This window comes from Carassius gibelio, chromosome A15, assembly GCF_023724105.1.
Source record: "Carassius gibelio isolate Cgi1373 ecotype wild population from Czech Republic chromosome A15, carGib1.2-hapl.c, whole genome shotgun sequence".
NCBI classification, from domain to species: Eukaryota; Metazoa; Chordata; class Actinopteri; order Cypriniformes; family Cyprinidae; genus Carassius; species Carassius gibelio.
Window position 1 is genome coordinate 18,424,919 of NC_068385.1, and position 27,664 is coordinate 18,452,582.

The 27,664-nt window shown below is 52.0% G+C and overlaps 1 protein-coding gene, 29 non-coding genes and 1 pseudogene across 30 annotated transcripts; all 31 read right to left on the bottom strand.

Moving 5' to 3' along the window:
• Window positions 1-711: 711 nt before the first annotated feature.
• Window positions 712-27,590, bottom strand: LOC128028875 (polyadenylate-binding protein 1-like). The gene is made up of 5 exons (XM_052616194.1): window positions 27,543-27,590; window positions 1,469-1,571; window positions 1,102-1,232; window positions 942-1,019; window positions 712-820 (listed from the first exon to the last, which is right to left on the bottom strand). Exons 1-4 carry the CDS (start codon window positions 27,588-27,590, stop codon window positions 960-962), a joined length of 342 nt encoding a protein of 113 aa, XP_052472154.1. The 3' UTR covers window positions 712-820; window positions 942-959.
• Window positions 2,266-2,339, bottom strand: LOC128029903 (uncharacterized; annotated as a pseudogene).
• On the bottom strand, window positions 3,074-3,180 carry LOC128029864 (U6 spliceosomal RNA). The gene has a single exon (XR_008187708.1). It is a non-coding gene; the product is annotated as a U6 spliceosomal RNA (small nuclear RNA).
• LOC128029714 (U6 spliceosomal RNA) lies at window positions 3,915-4,021 on the bottom strand. The gene has a single exon (XR_008187565.1). It is a non-coding gene; the product is annotated as a U6 spliceosomal RNA (small nuclear RNA).
• LOC128029715 (U6 spliceosomal RNA) lies at window positions 4,756-4,862 on the bottom strand. Its single transcript, XR_008187566.1, has one exon. It is a non-coding gene; the product is annotated as a U6 spliceosomal RNA (small nuclear RNA).
• LOC128029716 (U6 spliceosomal RNA) lies at window positions 5,597-5,703 on the bottom strand. Its single transcript, XR_008187567.1, has one exon. It is a non-coding gene; the product is annotated as a U6 spliceosomal RNA (small nuclear RNA).
• On the bottom strand, window positions 6,438-6,544 carry LOC128029717 (U6 spliceosomal RNA). The gene has a single exon (XR_008187568.1). It is a non-coding gene; the product is annotated as a U6 spliceosomal RNA (small nuclear RNA).
• Window positions 7,279-7,386, bottom strand: LOC128029900 (U6 spliceosomal RNA). Its single transcript, XR_008187743.1, has one exon. It is a non-coding gene; the product is annotated as a U6 spliceosomal RNA (small nuclear RNA).
• LOC128029718 (U6 spliceosomal RNA) lies at window positions 8,121-8,227 on the bottom strand. The gene has a single exon (XR_008187569.1). It is a non-coding gene; the product is annotated as a U6 spliceosomal RNA (small nuclear RNA).
• On the bottom strand, window positions 8,962-9,068 carry LOC128029719 (U6 spliceosomal RNA). Its single transcript, XR_008187570.1, has one exon. It is a non-coding gene; the product is annotated as a U6 spliceosomal RNA (small nuclear RNA).
• Window positions 9,803-9,909, bottom strand: LOC128029721 (U6 spliceosomal RNA). Its single transcript, XR_008187572.1, has one exon. It is a non-coding gene; the product is annotated as a U6 spliceosomal RNA (small nuclear RNA).
• Window positions 10,644-10,750, bottom strand: LOC128029851 (U6 spliceosomal RNA). The gene has a single exon (XR_008187696.1). It is a non-coding gene; the product is annotated as a U6 spliceosomal RNA (small nuclear RNA).
• LOC128029853 (U6 spliceosomal RNA) lies at window positions 11,485-11,591 on the bottom strand. The gene has a single exon (XR_008187697.1). It is a non-coding gene; the product is annotated as a U6 spliceosomal RNA (small nuclear RNA).
• Window positions 12,326-12,432, bottom strand: LOC128029722 (U6 spliceosomal RNA). The gene has a single exon (XR_008187573.1). It is a non-coding gene; the product is annotated as a U6 spliceosomal RNA (small nuclear RNA).
• On the bottom strand, window positions 13,167-13,273 carry LOC128029723 (U6 spliceosomal RNA). The gene has a single exon (XR_008187574.1). It is a non-coding gene; the product is annotated as a U6 spliceosomal RNA (small nuclear RNA).
• Window positions 14,008-14,114, bottom strand: LOC128029725 (U6 spliceosomal RNA). The gene has a single exon (XR_008187575.1). It is a non-coding gene; the product is annotated as a U6 spliceosomal RNA (small nuclear RNA).
• LOC128029726 (U6 spliceosomal RNA) lies at window positions 14,849-14,955 on the bottom strand. The gene has a single exon (XR_008187576.1). It is a non-coding gene; the product is annotated as a U6 spliceosomal RNA (small nuclear RNA).
• On the bottom strand, window positions 15,690-15,796 carry LOC128029727 (U6 spliceosomal RNA). Its single transcript, XR_008187577.1, has one exon. It is a non-coding gene; the product is annotated as a U6 spliceosomal RNA (small nuclear RNA).
• On the bottom strand, window positions 16,531-16,637 carry LOC128029728 (U6 spliceosomal RNA). The gene has a single exon (XR_008187578.1). It is a non-coding gene; the product is annotated as a U6 spliceosomal RNA (small nuclear RNA).
• LOC128029729 (U6 spliceosomal RNA) lies at window positions 17,372-17,478 on the bottom strand. Its single transcript, XR_008187579.1, has one exon. It is a non-coding gene; the product is annotated as a U6 spliceosomal RNA (small nuclear RNA).
• On the bottom strand, window positions 18,213-18,319 carry LOC128029730 (U6 spliceosomal RNA). The gene has a single exon (XR_008187580.1). It is a non-coding gene; the product is annotated as a U6 spliceosomal RNA (small nuclear RNA).
• On the bottom strand, window positions 19,054-19,160 carry LOC128029731 (U6 spliceosomal RNA). The gene has a single exon (XR_008187581.1). It is a non-coding gene; the product is annotated as a U6 spliceosomal RNA (small nuclear RNA).
• Window positions 19,895-20,001, bottom strand: LOC128029878 (U6 spliceosomal RNA). The gene has a single exon (XR_008187721.1). It is a non-coding gene; the product is annotated as a U6 spliceosomal RNA (small nuclear RNA).
• LOC128029888 (U6 spliceosomal RNA) lies at window positions 20,736-20,842 on the bottom strand. The gene has a single exon (XR_008187731.1). It is a non-coding gene; the product is annotated as a U6 spliceosomal RNA (small nuclear RNA).
• Window positions 21,577-21,683, bottom strand: LOC128029889 (U6 spliceosomal RNA). Its single transcript, XR_008187732.1, has one exon. It is a non-coding gene; the product is annotated as a U6 spliceosomal RNA (small nuclear RNA).
• LOC128029733 (U6 spliceosomal RNA) lies at window positions 22,418-22,524 on the bottom strand. The gene has a single exon (XR_008187583.1). It is a non-coding gene; the product is annotated as a U6 spliceosomal RNA (small nuclear RNA).
• On the bottom strand, window positions 23,259-23,365 carry LOC128029734 (U6 spliceosomal RNA). Its single transcript, XR_008187584.1, has one exon. It is a non-coding gene; the product is annotated as a U6 spliceosomal RNA (small nuclear RNA).
• Window positions 24,099-24,205, bottom strand: LOC128029735 (U6 spliceosomal RNA). Its single transcript, XR_008187585.1, has one exon. It is a non-coding gene; the product is annotated as a U6 spliceosomal RNA (small nuclear RNA).
• Window positions 24,940-25,046, bottom strand: LOC128029736 (U6 spliceosomal RNA). The gene has a single exon (XR_008187586.1). It is a non-coding gene; the product is annotated as a U6 spliceosomal RNA (small nuclear RNA).
• LOC128029895 (U6 spliceosomal RNA) lies at window positions 25,781-25,886 on the bottom strand. Its single transcript, XR_008187738.1, has one exon. It is a non-coding gene; the product is annotated as a U6 spliceosomal RNA (small nuclear RNA).
• Window positions 26,621-26,727, bottom strand: LOC128029737 (U6 spliceosomal RNA). The gene has a single exon (XR_008187587.1). It is a non-coding gene; the product is annotated as a U6 spliceosomal RNA (small nuclear RNA).
• Window positions 27,591-27,664: the final 74 nt, after the last annotated feature.

A 27,664-nucleotide genomic window follows, 5' to 3' on the forward strand; every position in this document is an offset into this window, starting at 1 on the left:
AACAATAAACTGCCTCATATATTGTAAAATATAAGTGTCCTGAATGCCATTGATACATATATAAATAATAAATTAGGTAATTGACCAGGAATAATTAAATGGAAACAAAAAAATTGTAAAACACATTGTAAATAAAAATTCTATGTATTAAATATATTAACAATATCAATAATATTAATAAAAAATATCAAAGTGTGTTTGATTACATTTCTGCTCAAGTAGACTTTGGAGTTTCTCAAGTTAATAGCAGACCACAGCACTCAATTTAAATCAGCAGATATTTTCTATGCATACAACAGAAATTGTTAAACTGTATTCATGCAAAACCATGATAAAACCTTGATATTCAGCACAAACAATTAACCATACATTATACAATTAAAAATCTTTCTATGCTGGATTGTACATTTCAGGCTGTGCTTATGTTCTACGAAACTGAACAATTTAATACATGTTTATTAACTTAAAGCTTATTTTAATAAAAGCTCTGTAAAGTCTTTGCAAATGTGTACCGGTCAGAAACTTATAATCACTGTAATAAGAAGACACTCAAAAAACTTTTTGCATGTCCATTAAGAGAGGATCATTTTTATTGCACAAAGAAATTATTTTTTCAAAAAATACTTTTTAGCCTTTTTTTTTGTAATGTAACTTTTTTTTTTTTTTTTTTTTTTATAAACAAAATCAGAACAAACTTAACATTGTGAAGAGCAAAAGGATATTTGCAGTGTGTGAACCATGCATTAAATAGCATGACTCTGAAGTGCGGTTTTCTTTTCCCCGTTCTCTGGAACAACTCACAGTACTTCAGTGTGCATGCCTGCAAAAATTAAATGAAGTTGGTCAACATTTGTGTGTGACTATTGTATTTACTATTAATTGGCATTGTACTTGATTTAGACCAAATATTAAGAGAGAAGAATGCAAGTAGATTAGATTACCTGTCTTACAGAGCCCCCTTACTTTGCAGACAGTTCCTTGGCTTGATGAGCCTGAAGCACAGCTACGGCCTCTTCAATCTACACAGTGCAGAAAAGCACAATGATCAAACAAAATCTGATCTTAGACTGATTGTTAAGTACATGTTTTTAGCAGGTGAACCTTGGAGTGCAGGGACTCTGGAGACTCGAGCATGTGCAGTAGTTCAGAGTTGTCGATCTCCAGCAACATGCCTGTGATCTTTCCAGCAAGAGTAGGATGCAAGACCTGGATAAGTGGATACAGTCGCTCGCCTGTATGGGATGCGAACAGTTTGGTAGTTTTCCTCATGTTATGATGTACATTGTGTGCTATATTCCAAGCTTTCTAAAGCCAGATAACTATCTGCTGCTTTACACTAAACAGACACTGTAAAGTGTCGGCACTACACCCTCTACTTAAGAGTATTGTTATTTTAGCAGGTTGTATAACATTATTCAAACTGGCCACAACTTTAACTTTTAAGTGACCATGTGTGCACATCCTTTACCCAGGAGTTGTTTCTGCTCTTTTAAGGGTGCAGACGCCAGCATGGAGGCAGTAAGGGGCTCCTGGCCTCCCACATGAACCACTGGCTCTGTATTCTGTACTACCTAAGGAAACAGTAAAAGAAAGACCATTATATTTCTCTATTTAAATGCTCCGAAGTGTCATCACATTGCCATGGTCTTAAACTATTTCATGAAATTGTTATTAGTTTTTGTGGCTTTTCTGTTGATAAAAGATTGATTAAACTAACATTTAGGATTAGGATTTAGGAGGCAATTTAAAAAAACTGCCTCATAAATTGAACAATTTAATGCAAAATTTTTTTATATCTATCAATATTATAATATAAATAATATTTTAATATTTGAGATATATATATATATATATATATATATATATATATATATATATATATAAAATATTTATATATAATTTATATGTCAATAGTATATATAATATAACTATTATAACTATTTTACATATATATATATATATATATATATATTATTTTTATATATGTTTTTACATTTTATATTTGGAAAATACATGCAGCGCTGATAGCACGTCATACCCCAGAAGCACATGGCTACTTATGCAAATCTCAGGCAGTTTACTAGACCGAGCCCACTGAATTGTTCCACTATTGATGATTTCTTAAGTTTAAGCATGCATGAGCACCTTACCACCCAACAGGTGACCCTGTTAGAGTTTGGGGTCACTACCATGAAGTGCAAGGTCATGGAAGGCTCTCAGGGGCCCCTGGCAGCACAGGGTGGCCACAGAGAAGATCCATTGGGTTCCTTTGCGCAGGGGCCATGCTAATCTTCTCTGTATCGATCCAATTTTAGTATATGTGCCGCCGTGGCGAGCACGGAACAGCTGGCTCGCTCGAGGTATCTGTACCCCTCGGGTCCCTGCGAGCTCTCTCAGAGCTGGTAAGGGCCCAGTGAGCCATCTCACCCCCTCGCATACCGTGCCGCACGGAGCGCGTCGGTGCTGAGGCCGGACGCACACCCCTCCATTGATGCAACCGCTCACCGAGTTTGGGGGACAGGTGAACGTAGCGCGTCAGTTTCTAAACGTGTCCGATTACACCGTGATGTACAGGAGCATCTTCTGGACACGAGGAAGCAGGTGTACACACTTGCCTTTGGTCCCTGGCGTACTGGAGCTGAAGGAGGCGTGGCCTCTACCTTTTTATAAGAAAGGAGAGTGGGCAGTGAAGAAGGGCTGGACAGCAAAGGCTCAGGGTGAAGGGAGTCTTACCGGATGCTCTTTGGATCTCCACAAGGTAGTGTACGGTCAGGGATTCTCTTCTTACATCCTAAACATGAGCGTGGAAGTTCTCCGGCTAGATTTCATGTTGTTAAATAAGCAGTTGACACGGTTCTCCTCTCCCTGCTCTCAAGTTCCGAGTCTGACGATGGCCACGTACTTCTCATGAGTTCATCACATGGTGTGACGGAGCGGGGCTGCAACTGAACATCTCTAAGACAGAGGAGATGGTGAGTGATTTTACGTCAAAACGCCTCCCACGCGGAGACTTCTATGTTTATTCACCGCCCGAGGGCTGATAGAGTAGAGGGGCACGGATATCGCAATCAAATAAAAGACGGAGCGCTTCACGGATTTGCGTGTCATCCTTTCGCAGGGGCCATGCTAATCTTCTCTGTATCGATCCAATTTTAGTATATGTGCCGCCGTGGCGAGCACGGAACAGCTGGCTCGCTCGAGGTATCTGTACCCCTCGGGTCCCTGCGAGCTCTCTCAGAGCTGGTAAGGGCCCAGTGAGCCATCTCACCCCCTCGCATACCGTGCCGCACGGAGCGCGTCGGTGCTGAGGCCGGACGCACACCCCTCCATTGATGCAACCGCTCACCGAGTTTGGGGGACAGGTGAACGTAGCGCGTCAGTTTCTAAACGTGTCCGATTACACCGTGATGTACAGGAGCATCTTCTGGACACGAGGAAGCAGGTGTACACACTTGCCTTTGGTCCCTGGCGTACTGGAGCTGAAGGAGGCGTGGCCTCTACCTTTTTATAAGAAAGGAGAGTGGGCAGTGAAGAAGGGCTGGACAGCAAAGGCTCAGGGTGAAGGGAGTCTTACCGGATGCTCTTTGGATCTCCACAAGGTAGTGTACGGTCAGGGATTCTCTTCTTACATCCTAAACATGAGCGTGGAAGTTCTCCGGCTAGATTTCATGTTGTTAAATAAGCAGTTGACACGGTTCTCCTCTCCCTGCTCTCAAGTTCCGAGTCTGACGATGGCCACGTACTTCTCATGAGTTCATCACATGGTGTGACGGAGCGGGGCTGCAACTGAACATCTCTAAGACAGAGGAGATGGTGAGTGATTTTACGTCAAAACGCCTCCCACGCGGAGACTTCAATGTTTATTCACCGCCCGAGGGCTGATAGAGTAGAGGGGCACGGATATCGCAATCAAATAAAAGATGGAGCGCTTCACGGATTTGCGTGTCATCCTTTCGCAGGGGCCATGCTAATCTTCTCTGTATCGATCCAATTTTAGTATATGTGCCGCCGTGGCGAGCACGGAACAGCTGGCTCGCTCGAGGTATCTGTACCCCTCGGGTCCCTGCGAGCTCTCTCAGAGCTGGTAAGGGCCCAGTGAGCCATCTCACCCCCTCGCATACCGTGCCGCACGGAGCGCGTCGGTGCTGAGGCCGGACGCACACCCCTCCATTGATGCAACCGCTCACCGAGTTTGGGGGACAGGTGAACGTAGCGCGTCAGTTTCTAAACGTGTCCGATTACACCGTGATGTACAGGAGCATCTTCTGGACACGAGGAAGCAGGTGTACACACTTGCCTTTGGTCCCTGGCGTACTGGAGCTGAAGGAGGCGTGGCCTCTACCTTTTTATAAGAAAGGAGAGTGGGCAGTGAAGAAGGGCTGGACAGCAAAGGCTCAGGGTGAAGGGAGTCTTACCGGATGCTCTTTGGATCTCCACAAGGTAGTGTACGGTCAGGGATTCTCTTCTTACATCCTAAACATGAGCGTGGAAGTTCTCCGGCTAGATTTCATGTTGTTAAATAAGCAGTTGACACGGTTCTCCTCTCCCTACTCTCAAGTTCCGAGTCTGACGATGGCCACGTACTTCTCATGAGTTCATCACATGGTGTGACGGAGCGGGGCTGCAACTGAACATCTCTAAGACAGAGGAGATGGTGAGTGATTTTACGTCAAAACGCCTCCCACGTGGAGACTTCTATGTTTATTCACCGCCCGAGGGCTGATAGACTAGAGGGGCACGGATATCGCAATCAAATAAAAGATGGAGCGCTTCACGGATTTGCGTGTCATCCTTTCGCAGGGGCCATGCTAATCTTCTCTGTATCGATCCAATTTTAGTATATGTGCCGCCGTGGCGAGCACGGAACAGCTGGCTCGCTCGAGGTATCTGTACCCCTCGGGTCCCTGCGAGCTCTCTCAGAGCTGGTAAGGGCCCAGTGAGCCATCTCACCCCCTCGCATACCGTGCCGCACGGAGCGCGTCGGTGCTGAGGCCGGACGCACACCCCTCCATTGATGCAACCGCTCACCGAGTTTGGGGGACAGGTGAACGTAGCGCGTCAGTTTCTAAACGTGTCCGATTACACCGTGATGTACAGGAGCATCTTCTGGACACGAGGAAGCAGGTGTACACACTTGCCTTTGGTCCCTGGCGTACTGGAGCTGAAGGAGGCGTGGCCTCTACCTTTTTATAAGAAAGGAGAGTGGGCAGTGAAGAAGGGCTGGACAGCAAAGGCTCAGGGTGAAGGGAGTCTTACCGGATGCTCTTTGGATCTCCACAAGGTAGTGTACGGTCAGGGATTCTCTTCTTACATCCTAAACATGAGCGTGGAAGTTCTCCGGCTAGATTTCATGTTGTTAAATAAGCAGTTGACACGGTTCTCCTCTCCCTGGTCTCAAGTTCCGAGTCTGACGATGGCCACGTACTTCTCATGAGTTCATCACATGGTGTGACGGAGCGGGGCTGCAACTGAACATCTCTAAGACAGAGGAGATGGTGAGTGATTTTACGTCAAAACGCCTCCCACGCGGAGACTTCTATGTTTATTCACCGCCCGAGGGCTGATAGAGTAGAGGGGCACGGATATCGCAATCAAATAAAAGATGGAGCGCTTCACGGATTTGCGTGTCATCCTTTCGCAGGGGCCATGCTAATCTTCTCTGTATCGATCCAATTTTAGTATATGTGCCGCCGTGGCGAGCACGGAACAGCTGGCTCGCTCGAGGTATCTGTACCCCTCGGGTCCCTGCGAGCTCTCTCAGAGCTGGTAAGGGCCCAGTGAGCCATCTCACCCCCTCGCATACCGTGCCGCACGGAGCGCGTCGGTGCTGAGGCCGGACACACACCCCTCCATTGATGCAACCGCTCACCGAGTTTGGGGGACAGGTGAACGTAGCGCGTCAGTTTCTAAACGTGTCCGATTACACCGTGATGTACAGGAGCATCTTCTGGACACGAGGAAGCAGGTGTACACACTTGCCTTTGGTCCCTGGCGTACTGGAGCTGAAGGAGGCGTGGCCTCTACCTTTTTATAAGAAAGGAGAGTGGGCAGTGAAGAAGGGCTGGACAGCAAAGGCTCCGGGTGAAGGGAGTCTTACCGGATGCTCTTTGGATCTCCACAAGGTAGTGTACGGTCAGGGATTCTCTTCTTACATCCTAAACATGAGCGTGGAAGTTCTCCGGCTAGATTTCATGTTGTTAAATAAGCAGTTGACACGGTTCTCCTCTCCCTGCTCTCAAGTTCCGAGTCTGACGATGGCCACGTACTTCTCATGAGTTCATCACATGGTGTGACGGAGCGGGGCTGCAACTGAACATCTCTAAGACAGAGGAGATGGTGAGTGATTTTACGTCAAAACGCCTCCCACGCGGAGACTTCTATGTTTATTCACCGCCCGAGGGCTGATAGAGTAGAGGGGCACGGATATCGCAATCAAATAAAAGATGGAGCGCTTCACGGATTTGCGTGTCATCCTTTCGCAGGGGCCATGCTAATCTTCTCTGTATCGATCCAATTTTAGTATATGTGCCGCCGTGGCGAGCACGGAACAGCTGGCTCGCTCGAGGTATCTGTACCCCTCGGGTCCCTGCGAGCTCTCTCAGAGCTGGTAAGGGCCCAGTGAGCCATCTCACCCCCTCGCATACCGTGCCGCACGGAGCGCGTCGGTGCTGAGGCCGGACGCACACCCCTCCATTGATGCAACCGCTCACCGAGTTTGGGGGACAGGTGAACGTAGCGCGTCAGTTTCTAAACGTGTCCGATTACACCGTGATGTACAGGAGCATCTTCTGGACACGAGGAAGCAGGTGTACACACTTGCCTTTGGTCCCTGGCGTACTGGAGCTGAAGGAGGCGTGGCCTCTACCTTTTTATAAGAAAGGAGAGTGGGCAGTGAAGAAGGGCTGGACAGCAAAGGCTCAGGGTGAAGGGAGTCTTACCGGATGCTCTTTGGATCTCCACAAGGTAGTGTACGGTCAGGGATTCTCTTCTTACATCCTAAACATGAGCGTGGAAGTTCTCCGGCTAGATTTCATGTTGTTAAATAAGCAGTTGACACGGTTCTCCTCTCCCTGCTCTCAAGTTCCGAGTCTGACGATGGCCACGTACTTCTCATGAGTTCATCACACGGTGTGACGGAGCGGGGCTGCAACTGAACATCTCTAAGACAGAGGAGATTGTGAGTGATTTTACGTCAAAACGCCTCCCACGCGGAGACTTCTATGTTTATTCACCGCCCGAGGGCTGATAGAGTAGAGGGGCACGGATATCGCAATCAAATAAAAGATGGAGCGCTTCACGGATTTGCGTGTCATCCTTTCGCAGGGGCCAAATCTAATCTTCTCTGTATCGATCCAATTTTAGTATATGTGCCGCCGTGGCGAGCACGGAACAGCTGGCTCGCTCGAGGTATCTGTACCCCTCGGGTCCCTGCGAGCTCTCTCAGAGCTGGTAAGGGCCCAGTGAGCTATCTCACCCCCTCGCATACCGTGCCGCCCGGAGCGCGTCGGTGCTGAGGCCGGGCGCACACCACTCCATTGATGCAACCGCTCACCGAGTTTGGGGGACAGGTGAACGTAGCGCGTCAGTTTCTAAACGTGTCCGATTACACCGTGATGTACAGGAGCATCTTCTGGACACGAGGAAGCAGGTGTACACACTTGCCTTTGGTCCCTGGCGTACTGGAGCTGAAGGAGGCGTGGCCTCTACCTTTTTATAAGAAAGGAGAGTGGGCAGTGAAGAAGGGCTGGACAGCAAAGGCTCAGGGTGAAGGGAGTCTTACCGGATGCTCTTTGGATCTCCACAAGGTAGTGTACGGTCAGGGATTCTCTTCTTACATCCTAAACATGAGCGTGGAAGTTCTCCGGCTAGATTTCATGTTGTTAAATAAGCAGTTGACACGGTTCTCCTCTCCCTGCTCTCAAGTTCCGAGTCTGACGATGGCCACGTACTTCTCATGAGTTCATCACATGGTGTGACGGAGCGGGGCTGCAACTGAACATCTCTAAGACAGAGGAGATGGTGAGTGATTTTACGTCAAAACGCCTCCCACGCGGAGACTTCTATGTTTATTCACCGCCCGAGGGCTGATAGAGTAGAGGGGCACGGATATCGCAATCAAATAAAAGATGGAGCGCTTCACGGATTTGCGTGTCATCCTTTCGCAGGGGCCATGCTAATCTTCTCTGTATCGATCCAATTTTAGTATATGTGCCGCCGTGGCGAGCACGGAACAGCTGGCTCGCTCGAGGTATCTGTACCCCTCGGGTCCCTGCGAGCTCTCTCAGAGCTGGTAAGGGCCCAGTGAGCCATCTCACCCCCTCGCATACCGTGCCGCACGGAGCGCGTCGGTGCTGAGGCCGGACGCACACCCCTCCATTGATGCAACCGCTCACCGAGTTTGGGGGACAGGTGAACGTAGCGCGTCAGTTTCTAAACGTGTCCGATTACACCGTGATGTACAGGAGCATCTTCTGGACACGAGGAAGCAGGTGTACACACTTGCCTTTGGTCCCTGGCGTACTGGAGCTGAAGGAGGCGTGGCCTCTACCTTTTTATAAGAAAGGAGAGTGGGCAGTGAAGAAGGGCTGGACAGCAAAGGCTCAGGGTGAAGGGAGTCTTACCGGATGCTCTTTGGATCTCCACAAGGTAGTGTACGGTCAGGGATTCTCTTCTTACATCCTAAACATGAGCGTGGAAGTTCTCCGGCTAGATTTCATGTTGTTAAATAAGCAGTTGACACGGTTCTCCTCTCCCTGCTCTCAAGTTCCGAGTCTGACGATGGCCACGTACTTCTTATGAGTTCATCACATGGTGTGACGGAGCGGGGCTGCAACTGAACATCTCTAAGACAGAGGAGATGGTGAGTGATTTTACGTCAAAACGCCTCCCACGCGGAGACTTCTATGTTTATTCACCGCCCGAGGGCTGATAGAGTAGAGGGGCACGGATATCGCAATCAAATAAAAGATGGAGCGCTTCACGGATTTGCGTGTCATCCTTTCGCAGGGGCCATGCTAATCTTCTCTGTATCGATCCAATTTTAGTATATGTGCCGCCGTGGCGAGCACGGAACAGCTGGCTCGCTCGAGGTATCTGTAGCCCTCGGGTCCCTGCGAGCTCTCTCAGAGCTGGTAAGGGCCCAGTGAGCCGTCTCACCCCCTCGCATACCGTGCCGCACGGAGCGCGTCGGTGCTGAGGCCGGACGCACACCCCTCCATTGATGCAACCGCTCACCGAGTTTGGGGGACAGGTGAACGTAGCGCGTCAGTTTCTAAACGTGTCCGATTACACCGTGATGTACAGGAGCATCTTCTGGACACGAGGAAGCAGGTGTACACACTTGCCTTTGGTCCCTGGCGTACTGGAGCTGAAGGAGGCGTGGCCTCTACCTTTTTATAAGAAAGGAGAGTGGGCAGTGAAGAAGGGCTGGACAGCAAAGGCTCAGGGTGAAGGGAGTCTTACCGGATGCTCTTTGGATCTCCACAAGGTAGTGTACGGTCAGGGATTCTCTTCTTACATCCTAAACATGAGCGTGGAAGTTCTCCGGCTAGATTTCATGTTGTTAAATAAGCAGTTGACACGGTTCTCCTCTCCCTGCTCTCAAGTTCCGAGTCTGACGATGGCCACGTACTTCTCATGAGTTCATCACATGGTGTGACGGAGCGGGGCTGCAACTGAACATCTCTAAGACAGAGGAGATGGTGAGTGATTTTACGTCAAAACGCCTCCCACGCGGAGACTTCTATGTTTATTCACCGCCCGAGGGCTGATAGAGTAGAGGGGCACGGATATCGCAATCAAATAAAAGATGGAGCGCTTCACGGATTTGCGTGTCATCCTTTCGCAGGGGCCATGCTAATCTTCTCTGTATCGATCCAATTTTAGTATATGTGCCGCCGTGGCGAGCACGGAACAGCTGGCTCGCTCGAGGTATCTGTACCCCTCGGGTCCCTGCGAGCTCTCTCAGAGCTGGTAAGGGCCCAGTGAGCCATCTCACCCCCTCGCATACCGTGCCGCACGGAGCGCGTCGGTGCTGAGGCCGGACGCACACCCCTCCATTGATGCAACCGCTCACCGAGTTTGGGGGACAGGTGAACGTAGCGCGTCAGTTTCTAAACGTGTCCGATTACACCGTGATGTACAGGAGCATCTTCTGGACACGAGGAAGCAGGTGTACACACTTGCCTTTGGTCCCTGGCGTACTGGAGCTGAAGGAGGCGTGGCCTCTACCTTTTTATAAGAAAGGAGAGTGGGCAGTGAAGAAGGGCTGGACAGCAAAGGCTCAGGGTGAAGGGAGTCTTACCGGATGCTCTTTGGATCTCCACAAGGTAGTGTACGGTCAGGGATTCTCTTCTTACATCCTAAACATGAGCGTGGAAGTTCTCCGGCTAGATTTCATGTTGTTAAATAAGCAGTTGACACGGTTCTCCTCTCCCTGCTCTCAAGTTCCGAGTCTGACGATGGCCACGTACTTCTTATGAGTTCATCACATGGTGTGACGGAGCGGGGCTGCAACTGAACATCTCTAAGACAGAGGAGATAGTGAGTGATTTTACGTCAAAACGCCTCCCACGCGGAGACTTCTATGTTTATTCACCGCCCGAGGGCTGATAGAGTAGAGGGGCACGGATATCGCAATCAAATAAAAGATGGAGCGCTTCACGGATTTGCGTGTCATCCTTTCGCAGGGGCCATGCTAATCTTCTCTGTATCGATCCAATTTTAGTATACGTGCCGCCGTGGCGAGCACGGAACAGCTGGCTCGCTCGAGGTATCTGTACCCCTCGGGTCCCTGCGAGCTCTCTCAGAGCTGGTAAGGGCCCAGTGAGCTATCTCACCCCCTCGCATACCGTGCCGCCCGGAGCGCGTCGGTGCTGAGGCCGGGCGCACACCACTCCATTGATGCAACCGCTCACCGAGTTTGGGGGACAGGTGAACGTAGCGCGTCAGTTTCTAAACGTGTCCGATTACACCGTGATGTACAGGAGCATCTTCTGGACACGAGGAAGCAGGTGTACACACTTGCCTTTGGTCCCTGGCGTACTGGAGCTGAAGGAGGCGTGGCCTCTACCTTTTTATAAGAAAGGAGAGTGGGCAGTGAAGAAGGGCTGGACAGCAAAGGCTCAGGGTGAAGGGAGTCTTACCGGATGCTCTTTGGATCTCCACAAGGTAGTGTACGGTCAGGGATTCTCTTCTTACATCCTAAACATGAGCGTGGAAGTTCTCCGGCTAGATTTCATGTTGTTAAATAAGCAGTTGACACGGTTCTCCTCTCCCTGCTCTCAAGTTCCGAGTCTGACGATGGCCACGTACTTCTCATGAGTTCATCACATGGTGTGACGGAGCGGGGCTGCAACTGAACATCTCTAAGACAGAGGAGATGGTGAGTGATTTTACGTCAAAACGCCTCCCACGCGGAGACTTCTATGTTTATTCACCGCCCGAGGGCTGATAGAGTAGAGGGGCACGGATATCGCAATCAAATAAAAGATGGAGCGCTTCACGGATTTGCGTGTCATCCTTTCGCAGGGGCCATGCTAATCTTCTCTGTATCGATCCAATTTTAGTATACGTGCCGCCGTGGCGAGCACGGAACAGCTGGTTCGCTCGAGGTATCTGTACCCCTCGGGTCCCTGCGAGCTCTCTCAGAGCTGGTAAGGGCCCAGTGAGCCATCTCACCCCCTCGCATACCGTGCCGCACGGAGCGCGTCGGTGCTGAGGCCGGGCGCACACCACTCCATTGATGCAACCGCTCACCGAGTTTGGGGGACAGGTGAACGTAGCGCGTCAGTTTTTAAACGTGTCCGATTACACCGTGATGTACAGGAGCATCTTCTGGACACGAGGAAGCAGGTGTACACACTTGCCTTTGGTCCCTGGCCTACTGGAGCTGAAGGAGGCGTGGCCTCTACCTTTTTATAAGAAAGGAGAGTGGGCAGTGAAGAAGGGCTGGACAGCAAAGGCTCAGGGTGAAGGGAGTCTTACCGGATGCTCTTTGGATCTCCACAAGGTAGTGTACGGTCAGGGATTCTCTTCTTACATCCTAAACATGAGCGTGGAAGTTCTCCGGCTAGATTTCATGTTGTTAAATAAGCAGTTGACACGGTTCTCCTCTCCCTGCTCTCAAGTTCCGAGTCTGACGATGGCCACGTACTTCTCATGAGTTCATCACATGGTGTGACGGAGCGGGGCTGCAACTGAACATCTCTAAGACAGAGGAGATGGTGAGTGATTTTACGTCAAAACGCCTCCCACGCGGAGACTTCTATGTTTATTCACCGCCCGAGGGCTGATAGAGTAGAGGGGCACGGATATCGCAATCAAATAAAAGATGGAGCGCTTCACGGATTTGCGTGTCATCCTTTCGCAGGGGCCATGCTAATCTTCTCTGTATCGATCCAATTTTAGTATATGTGCCGCCGTGGCGAGCACGGAACAGCTGGCTCGCTCGAGGTATCTGTACCCCTCGGGTCCCTGCGAGCTCTCTCAGAGCTGGTAAGGGCCCAGTGAGCCATCTCACCCCCTCGCATACCGTGCCGCACGGAGCGCGTCGGTGCTGAGGCCGGACGCACACCCTTCCATTGATGCAACCGCTCACCGAGTTTGGGGGACAGGTGAACGTAGCGCGTCAGTTTCTAAACGTGTCCGATTACACCGTGATGTACAGGAGCATCTTCTGGACACGAGGAAGCAGGTGTACACACTTGCCTTTGGTCCCTGGCGTACTGGAGCTGAAGGAGGCGTGGCCTCTACCTTTTTATAAGAAAGGAGAGTGGGCAGCGAAGAAGGGCTGGACAGCAAAGGCTCAGGGTGAAGGGAGTCTTACCGGATGCTCTTTGGATCTCCACAAGGTAGTGTACGGTCAGGGATTCTCTTCTTACATCCTAAACATGAGCGTGGAAGTTCTCCGGCTAGATTTCATGTTGTTAAATAAGCAGTTGACACGGTTCTCCTCTCCCTGCTCTCAAGTTCCGAGTCTGACGATGGCCACGTACTTCTCATGAGTTCATCACATGGTGTGACGGAGCGGGGCTGCAACTGAACATCTCTAAGACAGAGGAGATGGTGAGTGATTTTACGTCAAAACGCCTCCCACGCGGAGACTTCTATGTTTATTCACCGCCCGAGGGCTGATAGAGTAGAGGGGCACGGATATCGCAATCAAATAAAAGATGGAGCGCTTCACGGATTTGCGTGTCATCCTTTCGCAGGGGCCATGCTAATCTTCTCTGTATCGATCCAATTTTAGTATATGTGCCGCCGTGGCGAGCACGGAACAGCTGGCTCGCTCGAGGTATCTGTACCCCTCGGGTCCCTGCGAGCTCTCTCAGAGCTGGTAAGGGCCCAGTGAGCCATCTCACCCCCTCGCATACCGTGCCGCACGGAGCGCGTCGGTGCTGAGGCCGGACGCACACCCCTCCATTGATGCAACCGCTCACCGAGTTTGGGGGACAGGTGAACGTAGCGCGTCAGTTTCTAAACGTGTCCGATTACACCGTGATGTACAGGAGCATCTTCTGGACACGAGGAAGCAGGTGTACACACTTGCCTTTGGTCCCTGGCGTACTGGAGCTGAAGGAGGCGTGGCCTCTACCTTTTTATAAGAAAGGAGAGTGGGCAGTGAAGAAGGGCTGGACAGCAAAGGCTCAGGGTGAAGGGAGTCTTACCGGATGCTCTTTGGATCTCCACAAGGTAGTGTACGGTCAGGGATTCTCTTTTTACATCCTAAACATGAGCGTGGAAGTTCTCCGGCTAGATTTCATGTTGTTAAATAAGCAGTTGACACGGTTCTCCTCTCCCTGCTCTCAAGTTCCGAGTCTGACGATGGCCACGTACTTCTCATGAGTTCATCACATGGTGTGACGGAGCGGGGCTGCAACTGAACATCTCTAAGACAGAGGAGATGGTGAGTGATTTTACGTCAAAACGCCTCCCACGCGGAGACTTCTATGTTTATTCACCGCCCGAGGGCTGATAGAGTAGAGGGGCACGGATATCGCAATCAAATAAAAGATGGAGCGCTTCACGGATTTGCGTGTCATCCTTTCGCAGGGGCCATGCTAATCTTCTCTGTATCGATCCAATTTTAGTATATGTGCCGCCGTGGCGAGCACGGAACAGCTGGCTCGCTCGAGGTATCTGTACCCCTCGGGTCCCTGCGAGCTCTCTCAGAGCTGGTAAGGGCCCAGTGAGCCGTCTCACCCCCTCGCATACCGTGCCGCACGGAGCGCGTCGGTGCTGAGGCCGGACGCACACCCCTCCATTGATGCAACCGCTCACCGAGTTTGGGGGACAGGTGAACGTAGCGCGTCAGTTTCTAAACGTGTCCGATTACACCGTGATGTACAGGAGCATCTTCTGGACACGAGGAAGCAGGTGTACACACTTGCCTTTGGTCCCTGGCGTACTGGAGCTGAAGGAGGCGTGGCCTCTACCTTTTTATAAGAAAGGAGAGTGGGCAGTGAAGAAGGGCTGGACAGCAAAGGCTCAGGGTGAAGGGAGTCTTACCGGATGCTCTTTGGATCTCCACAAGGTAGTGTACGGTCAGGGATTCTCTTCTTACATCCTAAACATGAGCGTGGAAGTTCTCCGGCTAGATTTCATGTTGTTAAATAAGCAGTTGACACGGTTCTCCTCTCCCTGCTCTCAAGTTCCGAGTCTGACGATGGCCACGTACTTCTCATGAGTTCATCACATGGTGTGACGGAGCGGGGCTGCAACTGAACATCTCTAAGACAGAGGAGATGGTGAGTGATTTTACGTCAAAACGCCTCCCACGCGGAGACTTCTATGTTTATTCACCGCCCGAGGGCTGATAGAGTAGAGGGGCACGGATATCGCAATCAAATAAAAGATGGAGCGCTTCACGGATTTGCGTGTCATCCTTTCGCAGGGGCCATGCTAATCTTCTCTGTATCGATCCAATTTTAGTATATGTGCCGCCGTGGCGAGCACGGAACAGCTGGCTCGCTCGAGGTATCTGTACCCCTCGGGTCCCTGCGAGCTCTCTCAGAGCTGGTAAGGGCCCAGTGAGCCATCTCACCCCCTCGCATACCGTGCCGCACGGAGCGCGTCGGTGCTGAGGCCGGACGCACACCCCTCCATTGATGCAACCGCTCACCGAGTTTGGGGGACAGGTGAACGTAGCGCGTCAGTTTCTAAACGTGTCCGATTACACCGTGATGTACAGGAGCATCTTCTGGACACGAGGAAGCAGGTGTACACACTTGCCTTTGGTCCCTGGCGTACTGGAGCTGAAGGAGGCGTGGCCTCTACCTTTTTATAAGAAAGGAGAGTGGGCAGTGAAGAAGGGCTGGACAGCAAAGGCTCAGGGTGAAGGGAGTCTTACCGGATGCTCTTTGGATCTCCACAAGGTAGTGTACGGTCAGGGATTCTCTTCTTACATCCTAAACATGAGCGTGGAAGTTCTCCGGCTAGATTTCATGTTGTTAAATAAGCAGTTGACACGGTTCTCCTCTCCCTGCTCTCAAGTTCCGAGTCTGACGATGGCCACGTACTTCTCATGAGTTCATCACATGGTGTGACGGAGCGGGGCTGCAACTGAACATCTCTAAGACAGAGGAGATGGTGAGTGATTTTACGTCAAAACGCCTCCCACGCGGAGACTTCTATGTTTATTCACCGCCCGAGGGCTGATAGAGTAGAGGGGCACGGATATCGCAATCAAATAAAAGATGGAGCGCTTCACGGATTTGCGTGTCATCCTTTCGCAGGGGCCATGCTAATCTTCTCTGTATCGATCCAATTTTAGTATATGTGCCGCCGTGGCGAGCACGGAACAGCTGGCTCGCTCGAGGTATCTGTACCCCTCGGGTCCCTGCGAGCTCTCTCAGAGCTGGTAAGGGCCCAGTGAGCCATCTCACCCCCTCGCATACCGTGCCGCACGGAGCGCGTCGGTGCTGAGGCCGGACGCACACCCCTCCATTGATGCAACCGCTCACCGAGTTTGGGGGACAGGTGAACGTAGCGCGTCAGTTTCTAAACGTGTCCGATTACACCGTGATGTACAGGAGCATCTTCTGGACACGAGGAAGCAGGTGTACACACTTGCCTTTGGTCCCTGGCGTACTGGAGCTGAAGGAGGCGTGGCCTCTACCTTTTTATAAGAAAGGAGAGTGGGCAGTGAAGAAGGGCTGGACAGCAAAGGCTCAGGGTGAAGGGAGTCTTACCGGATGCTCTTTGGATCTCCACAAGGTAGTGTACGGTCAGGGATTCTCTTCTTACATCCTAAACATGAGCGTGGAAGTTCTCCGGCTAGATTTCATGTTGTTAAATAAGCAGTTGACACGGTTCTCCTCTCCCTGCTCTCAAGTTCCGAGTCTGACGATGGCCACGTACTTCTCATGAGTTCATCACATGGTGTGACGGAGCGGGGCTGCAACTGAACATCTCTAAGACAGAGGAGATGGTGAGTGATTTTACGTCAAAACGCCTCCCACGCGGAGACTTCTATGTTTATTCACCGCCCGAGGGCTGATAGAGTAGAGGGGCACGGATATCGCAATCAAATAAAAGATGGAGCGCTTCACGGATTTGCGTGTCATCCTTTCGCAGGGGCCATGCTAATCTTCTCTGTATCGATCCAATTTTAGTATATGTGCCGCCGTGGCGAGCACGGAACAGCTGGCTCGCTCGAGGTATCTGTACCCCTCGGGTCCCTGCGAGCTCTCTCAGAGCTGGTAAGGGCCCAGTGAGCCATCTCACCCCCTCGCATACCGTGCCGCACGGAGCGCGTCGGTGCTGAGGCCGGACGCACACCCCTCCATTGATGCAACCGCTCACCGAGTTTGGGGGACAGGTGAACGTAGCGCGTCAGTTTCTAAACGTGTCCGATTACACCGTGATGTACAGGAGCATCTTCTGGACACGAGGAAGCAGGTGTACACACTTGCCTTTGGTCCCTGGCGTACTGGAGCTGAAGGAGGCGTGGCCTCTACCTTTTTATAAGAAAGGAGAGTGGCCAGTGAAGAAGGGCTGGACAGCAAAGGCTCAGGGTGAAGGGAGTCTTACCGGATGCTCTTTGGATCTCCACAAGGTAGTGTACGGTCAGGGATTCTCTTCTTACATCCTAAACATGAGCGTGAAAGTTCTCCGGCTAGATTTCATGTTGTTAAATAAGCAGTTGACACGGTTCTCCTCTCCCTGCTCTCAAGTTCCGAGTCTGACGATGGCCACGTACTTCTCATGAGTTCATCACATGGTGTGACGGAGCGGGGCTGCAACTGAACATCTCTAAGACAGAGGAGATGGTGAGTGACTTTACGTCAAAACGCCTCCCACGCGGAGACTTCTATGTTTATTCACCGCCCGAGGGCTGATAGAGTAGAGGGGCACGGATATCGCAATCAAATAAAAGATGGAGCGCTTCACGGATTTGCGTGTCATCCTTTCGCAGGGGCCATGCTAATCTTCTCTGTATCGATCCAATTTTAGTATATGTGCCGCCGTGGCGAGCACGGAACAGCTGGCTCGCTCGAGGTATCTGTACCCCTCGGGTCCCTGCGAGCTCTCTCAGAGCTGGTAAGGGCCCAGTGAGCCATCTCACCCCCTCGCATACCGTGCCGCACGGAGCGCGTCGGTGCTGAGGCCGGACGCACACCCCTCCATTGATGCAACCGCTCACCGAGTTTGGGGTACAGGTGAACGTAGCGCGTCAGTTTCTAAACGTGTCCGATTACACCTTGATGTACAGGAGCATCTTCTGGACACGAGGAAGCAGGTGTACACACTTGCCTTTGGTCCCTGGCGTACTGGAGCTGAAGGAGGCGTGGCCTCTACCTTTTTATAAGAAAGGAGAGTGGGCAGTGAAGAAGGGCTGGACAGCAAAGGCTCAGGGTGAAGGGAGTCTTACCGGATGCTCTTTGGATCTCCACAAGGTAGTGTACGGTCAGGGATTCTCTTCTTACATCCTAAACATGAGCGTGGAAGTTCTCCGGCTAGATTTCATGTTGTTAAATAAGCAGTTGACACGGTTCTCCTCTCCCTGCTCTCAAGTTCCGAGTCTGACGATGGCCACGTACTTCTCATGAGTTCATCACATGGTGTGACGGAGCGGGGCTGCAACTGAACATCTCTAAGACAGAGGAGATGGTGAGTGATTTTACATCAAAACGCCTCCCACGCGGAGACTTCTATGTTTATTCACCGCCCGAGGGCTGATAGAGTATAGGGGCACGGATATCGCAATCAAATAAAAGATGGAGCGCTTCACGGATTTGCGTGTCATCCTTTCGCAGGGGCCATGCTAATCTTCTCTGTATCGATCCAATTTTAGTATATGTGCCGCCGTGGCGAGCACGGAACAGCTGGCTCGCTCGAGGTATCTGTAGCCCTCGGGTCCCTGCGAGCTCTCTCAGAGCTGGTAAGGGCCCAGTGAGCCATCTCACCCCCTCGCATACCGTGCCGCACGGAGCGCGTCGGTGCTGAGGCCGGACGCACACCCCTCCATTGATGCAACCGCTCACCAAGTTTGGGGGAAAGGTGAACGTAGCGCGTCAGTTTCTAAACGTGTCCGATTACACCGTGATGTACAGGAGCATCTTCTGGACACGAGGAAGCAGGTGTACACACTTGCCTTTGGTCCCTGGCGTACTGGAGCTGAAGGAGGCGTGGCCTCTACCTTTTTATAAGAAAGGAGAGTGGGCAGTGAAGAAGGGCTGGACATCAAAGGCTCAGGGTGAAAGGAGTCTTACCGGATGCTCTTTGGATCTCCACAAGGTAGTGTACGGTCAGGGATTCTCTTCTTACATCCTAAACATGAGCGTGGAAGTTCTCCGGCTAGATTTCATGTTGTTAAATAAGCAGTTGACACGGTTCTCCTCTCCCTGCTCTCAAGTTCCGAGTCTGACGATGGCCACGTACTTCGCATGAGTTCATCACATGGTGTGACGGAGCGGGGCTGCAACTGAACATCTCTAAGACAGAGGAGATGGTGAGTGATTTTACGTCAAAACGCCTCCCACGCGGAGACTTCTATGTTTATTCACCGCCCGAGGGCTGATAGAGTAGAGGGGCACGGATATCGCAATCAAATAAAAGATGGAGCGCTTCACGGATTTGCGTGTCATCCTTTCGCAGGGGCCATGCTAATCTTCTCTGTATCGATCCAATTTTAGTATATGTGCCGCCGTGGCGAGCACGGAACAGCTGGCTCGCTCGAGGTATCTGTAGCCCTCGGGTCCCTGCGAGCTCTCTCAGAGCTGGTAAGGGCCCAGTGAGCCATCTCACCCCCTCGCATACCGTGCCGCACGGAGCGCGTCGGTGCTGAGGCCGGACGCACACCCCTCCATTGATGCAACCGCTCACCGAGTTTGGGGGAAAGGTGAACGTAGCGCGTCAGTTTCTAAACGTGTCCGATTACACCGTGATGTACAGGAGCATCTTCTGGACACGAGGAAGCAGGTGTACACACTTGCCTTTGGTCCCTGGCGTACTGGAGCTGAAGGAGGCGTGGCCTCTACCTTTTTATAAGAAAGGAGAGTGGGCAGTGAAGAAGGGCTGGACAGCAAAGGCTCAGGGTGAAAGGAGTCTTACCGGATGCTCTTTGGATCTCCACAAGGTAGTGTACGGTCAGGGATTCTCTTCTTACATCCTAAACATGAGCGTGGAAGTTCTCCGGCTAGATTTCATGTTGTTAAATAAGCAGTTGACACGGTTCTCCTCTCCCTGCTCTCAAGTTCCGAGTCTGACGATGGCCACGTACTTCGCATGAGTTCATCACATGGTGTGACGGAGCGGGGCTGCAACTGAACATCTCTAAGACAGAGGAGATGGTGAGTGATTTTACGTCAAAACGCCTCCCACGCGGAGACTTCTATGTTTATTCACCGCCCGAGGGCTGATAGAGTAGAGGGGCACGGATATCGCAATCAAATAAAAGATGGAGCGCTTCACGGATTTGCGTGTCATCTTTTCGCAGGGGCCATGCTAATCTTCTCTGTATCGATCCAATTTTAGTATATGTGCCGCCGTGGCGAGCACGGAGCAGCTGGCTCGCTCGAGGTATCTGTACCCCTCGGGTCCCTGCGAGCTCTCTCAGAGCTGGTAAGGGCCCAGTGAGCCATCTCACCCCCTCGCATACCGTGCCGCACGGAGCGCGTCGGTGCTGAGGCCGGACGCACACCCCTCCATTGATGCAACCGCTCACCGAGTTTGGGGGACAGGTGAACGTAGCGCGTCAGTTTCTAAACGTGTCCGATTACACCGTGATGTACAGGAGCATCTTCTGGACACGAGGAAGCAGGTGTACACACTTGCCTTTGGTCCCTGGCGTACTGGAGCTGAAGGAGGCGTGGCCTCTACCTTTTTATAAGAAAGGAGAGTGGGCAGTGAAGAAGGGCTGGACAGCAAAGGCTCAGGGTGAAGGGAGTCTTACCGGATGCTCTTTGGATCTCCACAAGGTAGTGTACGGTCAGGGATTCTCTTCTTACATCCTAAACATGAGCGTGGAAGTTCTCTGGCTAGATTTCATGTTGTTAAATAAGCAGTTGACACGGTTCTCCTCTCCCTGCTCTCAAGTTCCGAGTCTGACGATGGCCACGTACTTCTCATGAGTTCATCACATGGTGTGACGGAGCGGGGCTGCAACTGAACATCTCTAAGACAGAGGAGATGGTGAGTGATTTTACGTCAAAACGCCTCCCACGCGGAGACTTCTATGTTTATTCACCGCCCGAGGGCTGATAGAGTAGAGGGGCACGGATATCGCAATCAAATAAAAGATGGAGCGCTTCACGGATTTGCGTGTCATCCTTTCGCAGGGGCCATGCTAATCTTCTTTGTATCGATCCAATTTTAGTATATGTGCCGCCGTGGCGAGCACGGAACAGCTGGCTCGCTCGAGGTATCTGTACCCCTCGGGTCCCTGCGAGCTCTCTCAGAGCTGGTAAGGGCCCAGTGAGCCATCTCACCCCCTCGCATACCGTGCCGCACGGAGCGCGTCGGTGCTGAGGCCGGACGCACACCCCTCCATTGATGCAACCGCTCACCGAGTTTGGGGGACAGGTGAACGTAGCGCGTCAGTTTCTAAACGTGTCCGATTACACCGTGATGTACAGGAGCATCTTCTGGACACGAGGAAGCAGGTGTACACACTTGCCTTTGGTCCCTGGCGTACTGGAGCTGAAGGAGGCGTGGCCTCTACCTTTTTATAAGAAAGGAGAGTGGGCAGTGAAGAAGGGCTGGACAGCAAAGGCTCAGGGTGAAGGGAGTCTTACCGGATGCTCTTTGGATCTCCACAAGGTAGTGTACGGTCAGGGATTCTCTTCTTACATCCTAAACATGAGCGTGGAAGTTCTCTGGCTAGATTTCATGTTGTTAAATAAGCAGTTGACACGGTTCTCCTCTCCCTGCTCTCAAGTTCCGAGTCTGACGATGGCCACGTACTTCTCATGAGTTCATCACATGGTGTGACGGAGCGGGGCTGCAACTGAACATCTCTAAGACAGAGGAGATGGTGAGTGATTTTACGTCAAAACGCCTCCCACGCGGAGACTTCTATGTTTATTCACCGCCCGAGGGCTGATAGAGTAGAGGGGCACGGATATCGCAATCAAATAAAAGATGGAGCGCTTCACGGATTTGCGTGTCATCCTTTCGCAGGGGCCATGCTAATCTTCTTTGTATCGATCCAATTTTAGTATATGTGCCGCCGTGGCGAGCACGGAACAGCTGGCTCGCTCGAGGTATCTGTACCCCTCGGGTCCCTGCGAGCTCTCTCAGAGCTGGTAAGGGCCCAGTGAGCCATCTCACCCCCTCGCATACCGTGCCGCACGGAGCGCGTCGGTGCTGAGGCCGGACGCACACCCCTCCATTGATGCAACCGCTCACCGAGTTTGGGGGACAGGTGAACGTAGCGCGTCAGTTTCTAAACGTGTCCGATTACACCGTGATGTACAGGAGCATCTTCTGGACACGAGGAAGCAGGTGTACACACTTGCCTTTGGTCCCTGGCGTACTGGAGCTGAAGGAGGCGTGGCCTCTACCTTTTTATAAGAAAGGAGAGTGGGCAGTGAAGAAGGGCTGGACAGCAAAGGCTCAGGGTGAAGGGAGTCTTACCGGATGCTCTTTGGATCTCCACAAGGTAGTGTACGGTCAGGGATTCTCTTCTTACATCCTAAACATGAGCGTGGAAGTTCTCCGGCTAGATTTCATGTTGTTAAATAAGCAGTTGACATGGTTCTCCTCTCCCTGCTCTCAAGTTCCGAGTCTGACGATGGCCACGTACTTCTCATGAGTTCATCACATGGTGTGACGGAGCGGGGCTGCAACTGAACATCTCTAAGACAGAGGAGATGGTGAGTGATTTTACGTCAAAACGCCTCCCACGCGGAGACTTCTATGTTTATTCACCGCCCGAGGGCTGATAGAGTAGAGGGGCACGGATATCGCAATCAAATAAAAGATGGAGCGCTTCACGGATTTGCGTGTCATCCTTTCGCAGGGGCCATGCTAATCTTCTCTGTATCGATCCAATTTTAGTATATGTGCCGCCGTGGCGAGCACGGAACAGCTGGCTCGCTCGAGGTATCTGTACCCCTCGGGTCCCTGCGAGCTCTCTCAGAGCTGGTAAGGGCCCAGTGAGCCATCTCACCCCCTCGCATACCGTGCCGCACGGAGCGCGTCGGTGCTGAGGCCGGACGCACACCCCTCCATTGATGCAACCGCTCACCGAGTTTGGGGGACAGGTGAACGTAGCGCGTCAGTTTCTAAACGTGTCCGATTACACCGTGATGTACAGGAGCATCTTCTGGACACGAGGAAGCAGGTGTACACACTTGCCTTTGGTCCCTGGCGTACTGGAGCTGAAGGAGGCGTGGCCTCTACCTTTTTATAAGAAAGGAGAGTGGGCAGTGAAGAAGGGCTGGACAGCAAAGGCTCAGGGTGAAGGGAGTCTTACCGGATGCTCTTTGGATCTCCACAAGGTAGTGTACGGTCAGGGATTCTCTTCTTACATCCTAAACATGAGCGTGGAAGTTCTCCGGCTAGATTTCATGTTGTTAAATAAGCAGTTGACACGGTTCTCCTCTCCCTGCTCTCAAGTTCCGAGTCTGACGATGGCCACGTACTTCTCATGAGTTCATCACATGGTGTGACGGAGCGGGGCTGCAACTGAACATCTCTAAGACAGAGGAGATGGTGAGTGATTTTACGTCAAAACGCCTCCCACGCGGAGACTTCTATGTTTATTCACCGCCCGAGGGCTGATAGAGTAGAGGGGCACGGATATCGCAATCAAATAAAAGATGGAGCGCTTCACGGATTTGCGTGTCATCCTTTCGCAGGGGCCATGCTAATCTTCTCTGTATCGATCCAATTTTAGTATATGTGCCGCCGTGGCGAGCACGGAACAGCTGGCTCGCTCGAGGTATCTGTACCCCTCGGGTCCCTGCGAGCTCTCTCAGAGCTGGTAAGGGCCCAGTGAGCCGTCTCACCCCCTCGCATACCGTGCCGCACGGAGCGCGTCGGTGCTGAGGCCGGACGCACACCCCTCCATTGATGCAACCGCTCACCGAGTTTGGGGGACAGGTGAACGTAGCGCGTCAGTTTCTAAACGTGTCCGATTACACCGTGATGTACAGGAGCATCTTCTGGACACGAGGAAGCAGGTGTACACACTTGCCTTTGGTCCCTGGCGTACTGGAGCTGAAGGAGGCGTGGCCTCTACCTTTTTATAAGAAAGGAGAGTGGGCAGTGAAGAAGGGCTGGACAGCAAAGGCTCAGGGTGAAGGGAGTCTTACCGGATGCTCTTTGGATCTCCACAAGGTAGTGTACGGTCAGGGATTCTCTTCTTACATCCTAAACATGAGCGTGGAAGTTCTCCGGCTAGATTTCATGTTGTTAAATAAGCAGTTGACACGGTTCTCCTCTCCCTGCTCTCAAGTTCCGAGTCTGACGATGGCCACGTACTTCTCATGAGTTCATCACATGGTGTGACGGAGCGGGGCTGCAACTGAACATCTCTAAGACAGAGGAGATGGTGAGTGATTTTACATCAAAACGCCTCCCACGCGGAGACTTCTATGTTTATTCACCGCCGAGGGCTGATAGAGTAGAGGGGCACGGATATCGCAATCAAATAAAAGATGGAGCGCTTCACGGATTTGCGTGTCATCCTTTCGCAGGGGCCATGCTAATCTTCTCTGTATCGATCCAATTTTAGTATATGTGCCGCCGTGGCGAGCACGGAACAGCTGGCTCGCTCGAGGTATCTGTACCCCTCGGGTCCCTGCGAGCTGTCTCAGAGCTGGTAAGGGCCCAGTGAGCCGTCTCACCCCCTCGCATACCGTGCCGCACGGAGCGCGTCGGTGCTGAGGCCGGACGCACACCCCTCCATTGATGCAACCGCTCACCGAGTTTGGGGGACAGGTGAACGTAGCGCGTCAGTTTCTAAACGTGTCCGATTACACCGTGATGTACAGGAGCATCTTCTGGACACGAGGAAGCAGGTGTACACACTTGCCTTTGGTCCCTGGCGTACTGGAGCTGAAGGAGGCGTGGCCTCTACCTTTTTATAAGAAAGGAGAGTGGGCAGTGAAGAAGGGCTGGACAGCAAAGGCTCAGGGTGAAGGGAGTCTTACCGGATGCTCTTTGGATCTCCACAAGGTAGTGTACGGTCAGGGATTCTCTTCTTACATCCTAAACATGAGCGTGGAAGTTCTCCGGCTAGATTTCATGTTGTTAAATAAGCAGTTGACATGGTTCTCCTCTCCCTGCTCTCAAGTTCCGAGTCTGACGATGGCCACGTACTTCTCATGAGTTCATCACATGGTGTGACGGAGCGGGGCTGCAACTGAACATCTCTAAGACAGAGGAGATGGTGAGTGATTTTACGTCAAAACGCCTCCCACGCGGAGACTTCTATGTTTATTCACCGCCCGAGGGCTGATAGAGTAGAGGGGCACGGATATCGCAATCAAATAAAAGATGGAGCGCTTCACGGATTTGCGTGTCATCCTTTCGCAGGGGCCATGCTAATCTTCTCTGTATCGATCCAATTTTAGTATATGTGCCGCCGTGGCGAGCACGGAACAGCTGGCTCGCTCGAGGTATCTGTACCCCTCGGGTCCCTGCGAGCTCTCTCAGAGCTGGTAAGGGCCCAGTGAGCCGTCTCACCCCCTCGCATACCGTGCCGCACGGAGCGCGTCGGTGCTGAGGCCGGACGCACACCCCTCCATTGATGCAACCGCTCACCGAGTTTGGGGGACAGGTGAACGTAGCGCGTCAGTTTCTAAACGTGTCCGATTACACCGTGATGTACAGGAGCATCTTCTGGACACGAGGAAGCAGGTGTACACACTTGCCTTTGGTCCCTGGCGTACTGGAGCTGAAGGAGGCGTGGCCTCTACCTTTTTATAAGAAAGGAGAGTGGGCAGTGAAGAAGGGCTGGACAGCAAAGGCTCAGGGTGAAGGGAGTCTTACCGGATGCTCTTTGGATCTCCACAAGGTAGTGTACGGTCAGGGATTCTCTTCTTACATCCTAAACATGAGCGTGGAAGTTCTCCGGCTAGATTTCATGTTGTTAAATAAGCAGTTGACACGGTTCTCCTCTCCCTGCTCTCAAGTTCCGAGTCTGACGATGGCCACGTACTTCTCATGAGTTCATCACATGGTGTGACGGAGCGGGGCTGCAACTGAACATCTCTAAGACAGAGGAGATGGTGAGTGATTTTACGTCAAAACGCCTCCCACGCGGAGACTTCTATGTTTATTCACCGCCCGAGGGCTGATAGAGTAGAGGGGCACGGATATCGCAATCAAATAAAAGATGGAGCGCTTCCCGATTTGCGTGTCATCCTTTCGCAGGGGCCATGCTAATCTTCTCTGTATCGATCCAATTTTAGTATATGTGCCGCCGTGGCGAGCACGGAACAGCTGGCTCGCTCGAGGTATCTGTACCCCTCGGGTCCCTGCGAGCTCTCTCAGAGCTGGTAAGGGCCCAGTGAGCCGTCTCACCCCCTCGCATACCGTGCCGCACGGAGCGCGTCGGTGCTGAGGCCGGACGCACACCCCTCCATTGATGCAACCGCTCACCGAGTTTGGGGGACAGGTGAACGTAGCGCGTCAGTTTCTAAACGTGTCCGATTACACCGTGATGTACAGGAGCATCTTCTGGACACGAGGAAGCAGGTGTACACACTTGCCTTTGGTCCCTGGCGTACTGGAGCTGAAGGAGGCGTGGCCTCTACCTTTTTATAAGAAAGGAGAGTGGGCAGTGAAGAAGGGCTGGACAGCAAAGGCTCAGGGTGAAGGGAGTCTTACCGGATGCTCTTTGGATCTCCACAAGGTAGTGTACGGTCAGGGATTCTCTTCTTACATCCTAAACATGAGCGTGGAAGTTCTCCGGCTAGATTTCATGTTGTTAAATAAGCAGTTGACACGGTTCTCCTCTCCCTGCTCTCAAGTTCCGAGTCTGACGATGGCCACGTACTTCTCATGAGTTCATCACATGGTGTGACGGAGCGGTGCTGCAACTGAACATCTCTAAGACAGAGGAGATGGTGAGTGATTTTACGTCAAAACGCCTCCCACGCGGAGACTTCTATGTTTATTCACCGCCCGAGGGCTGATAGAGTAGAGGGGCACGGATATCGCAATCAAATAAAAGATGGAGCGCTTCACGGATTTGCGTGTCATCCTTTCGCAGGGGCCATGCTAATCTTCTCTGTATCGATCCAATTTTAGTATATGTGCCGCCGTGGCGAGCACGGAACAGCTGGCTCGCTCGAGGTATCTGTAGCCCTCGGGTCCCTGCGAGCTCTCTCAGAGCTGGTAAGGGCCCAGTGAGCCGTCTCACCCCCTCGCATACCGTGCCGCACGGAGCGCGTCGGTGCTGAGGCCGGACGCACACCCCTCCATTGATGCAACCGCTCACCGAGTTTGGGGGACAGGTGAACGTAGCGCGTCAGTTTCTAAACGTGTCCGATTACACCGTGATGTACAGGAGCATCTTCTGGACACGAGGAAGCAGGTGTACACACTTGCCTTTGGTCCCTGGCGTACTGGAGCTGAAGGAGGCGTGGCCTCTACCTTTTTATAAGAAAGGAGAGTGGGCAGTGAAGAAGGGCTGGACAGCAAAGGCTCAGGGTGAAGGGAGTCTTACCGGATGCTCTTTGGATCTCCACAAGGTAGTGTACGGTCAGGGATTCTCTTCTTACATCCTAAACATGAGCGTGGAAGTTCTCCGGCTAGATTTCATGTTGTTAAATAAGCAGTTGACACGGTTCTCCTCTCCCTGCTCTCAAGTTCCGAGTCTGACGATGGCCACGTACTTCTCATGAGTTCATCACATGGTGTGACGGAGCGGGGCTGCAACTGAACATCTCTAAGACAGAGGAGATGGTGAGTGATTTTACGTCAAAACGCCTCCCACGCGGAGACTTCTATGTTTATTCACCGCCCGAGGGCTGATAGAGTAGAGGGGCACGGATATCGCAATCAAATAAAAGATGGAGCGCTTCACGGATTTGCGTGTCATCCTTGCGCTCCGTGCGAGCCGATCTTCGGTTTCACTTCTGTCCCACTGTTCCACTTTTCCTGCATCCTGATTGGCGCGTCGTCTTGCTCGCCATTGGTCGGAGCCCTGTTCCACTTTCGAGCTTCCCGATATGGTCATGGCGAGTAGCCTGCCGTTGGTCCTTCGCGA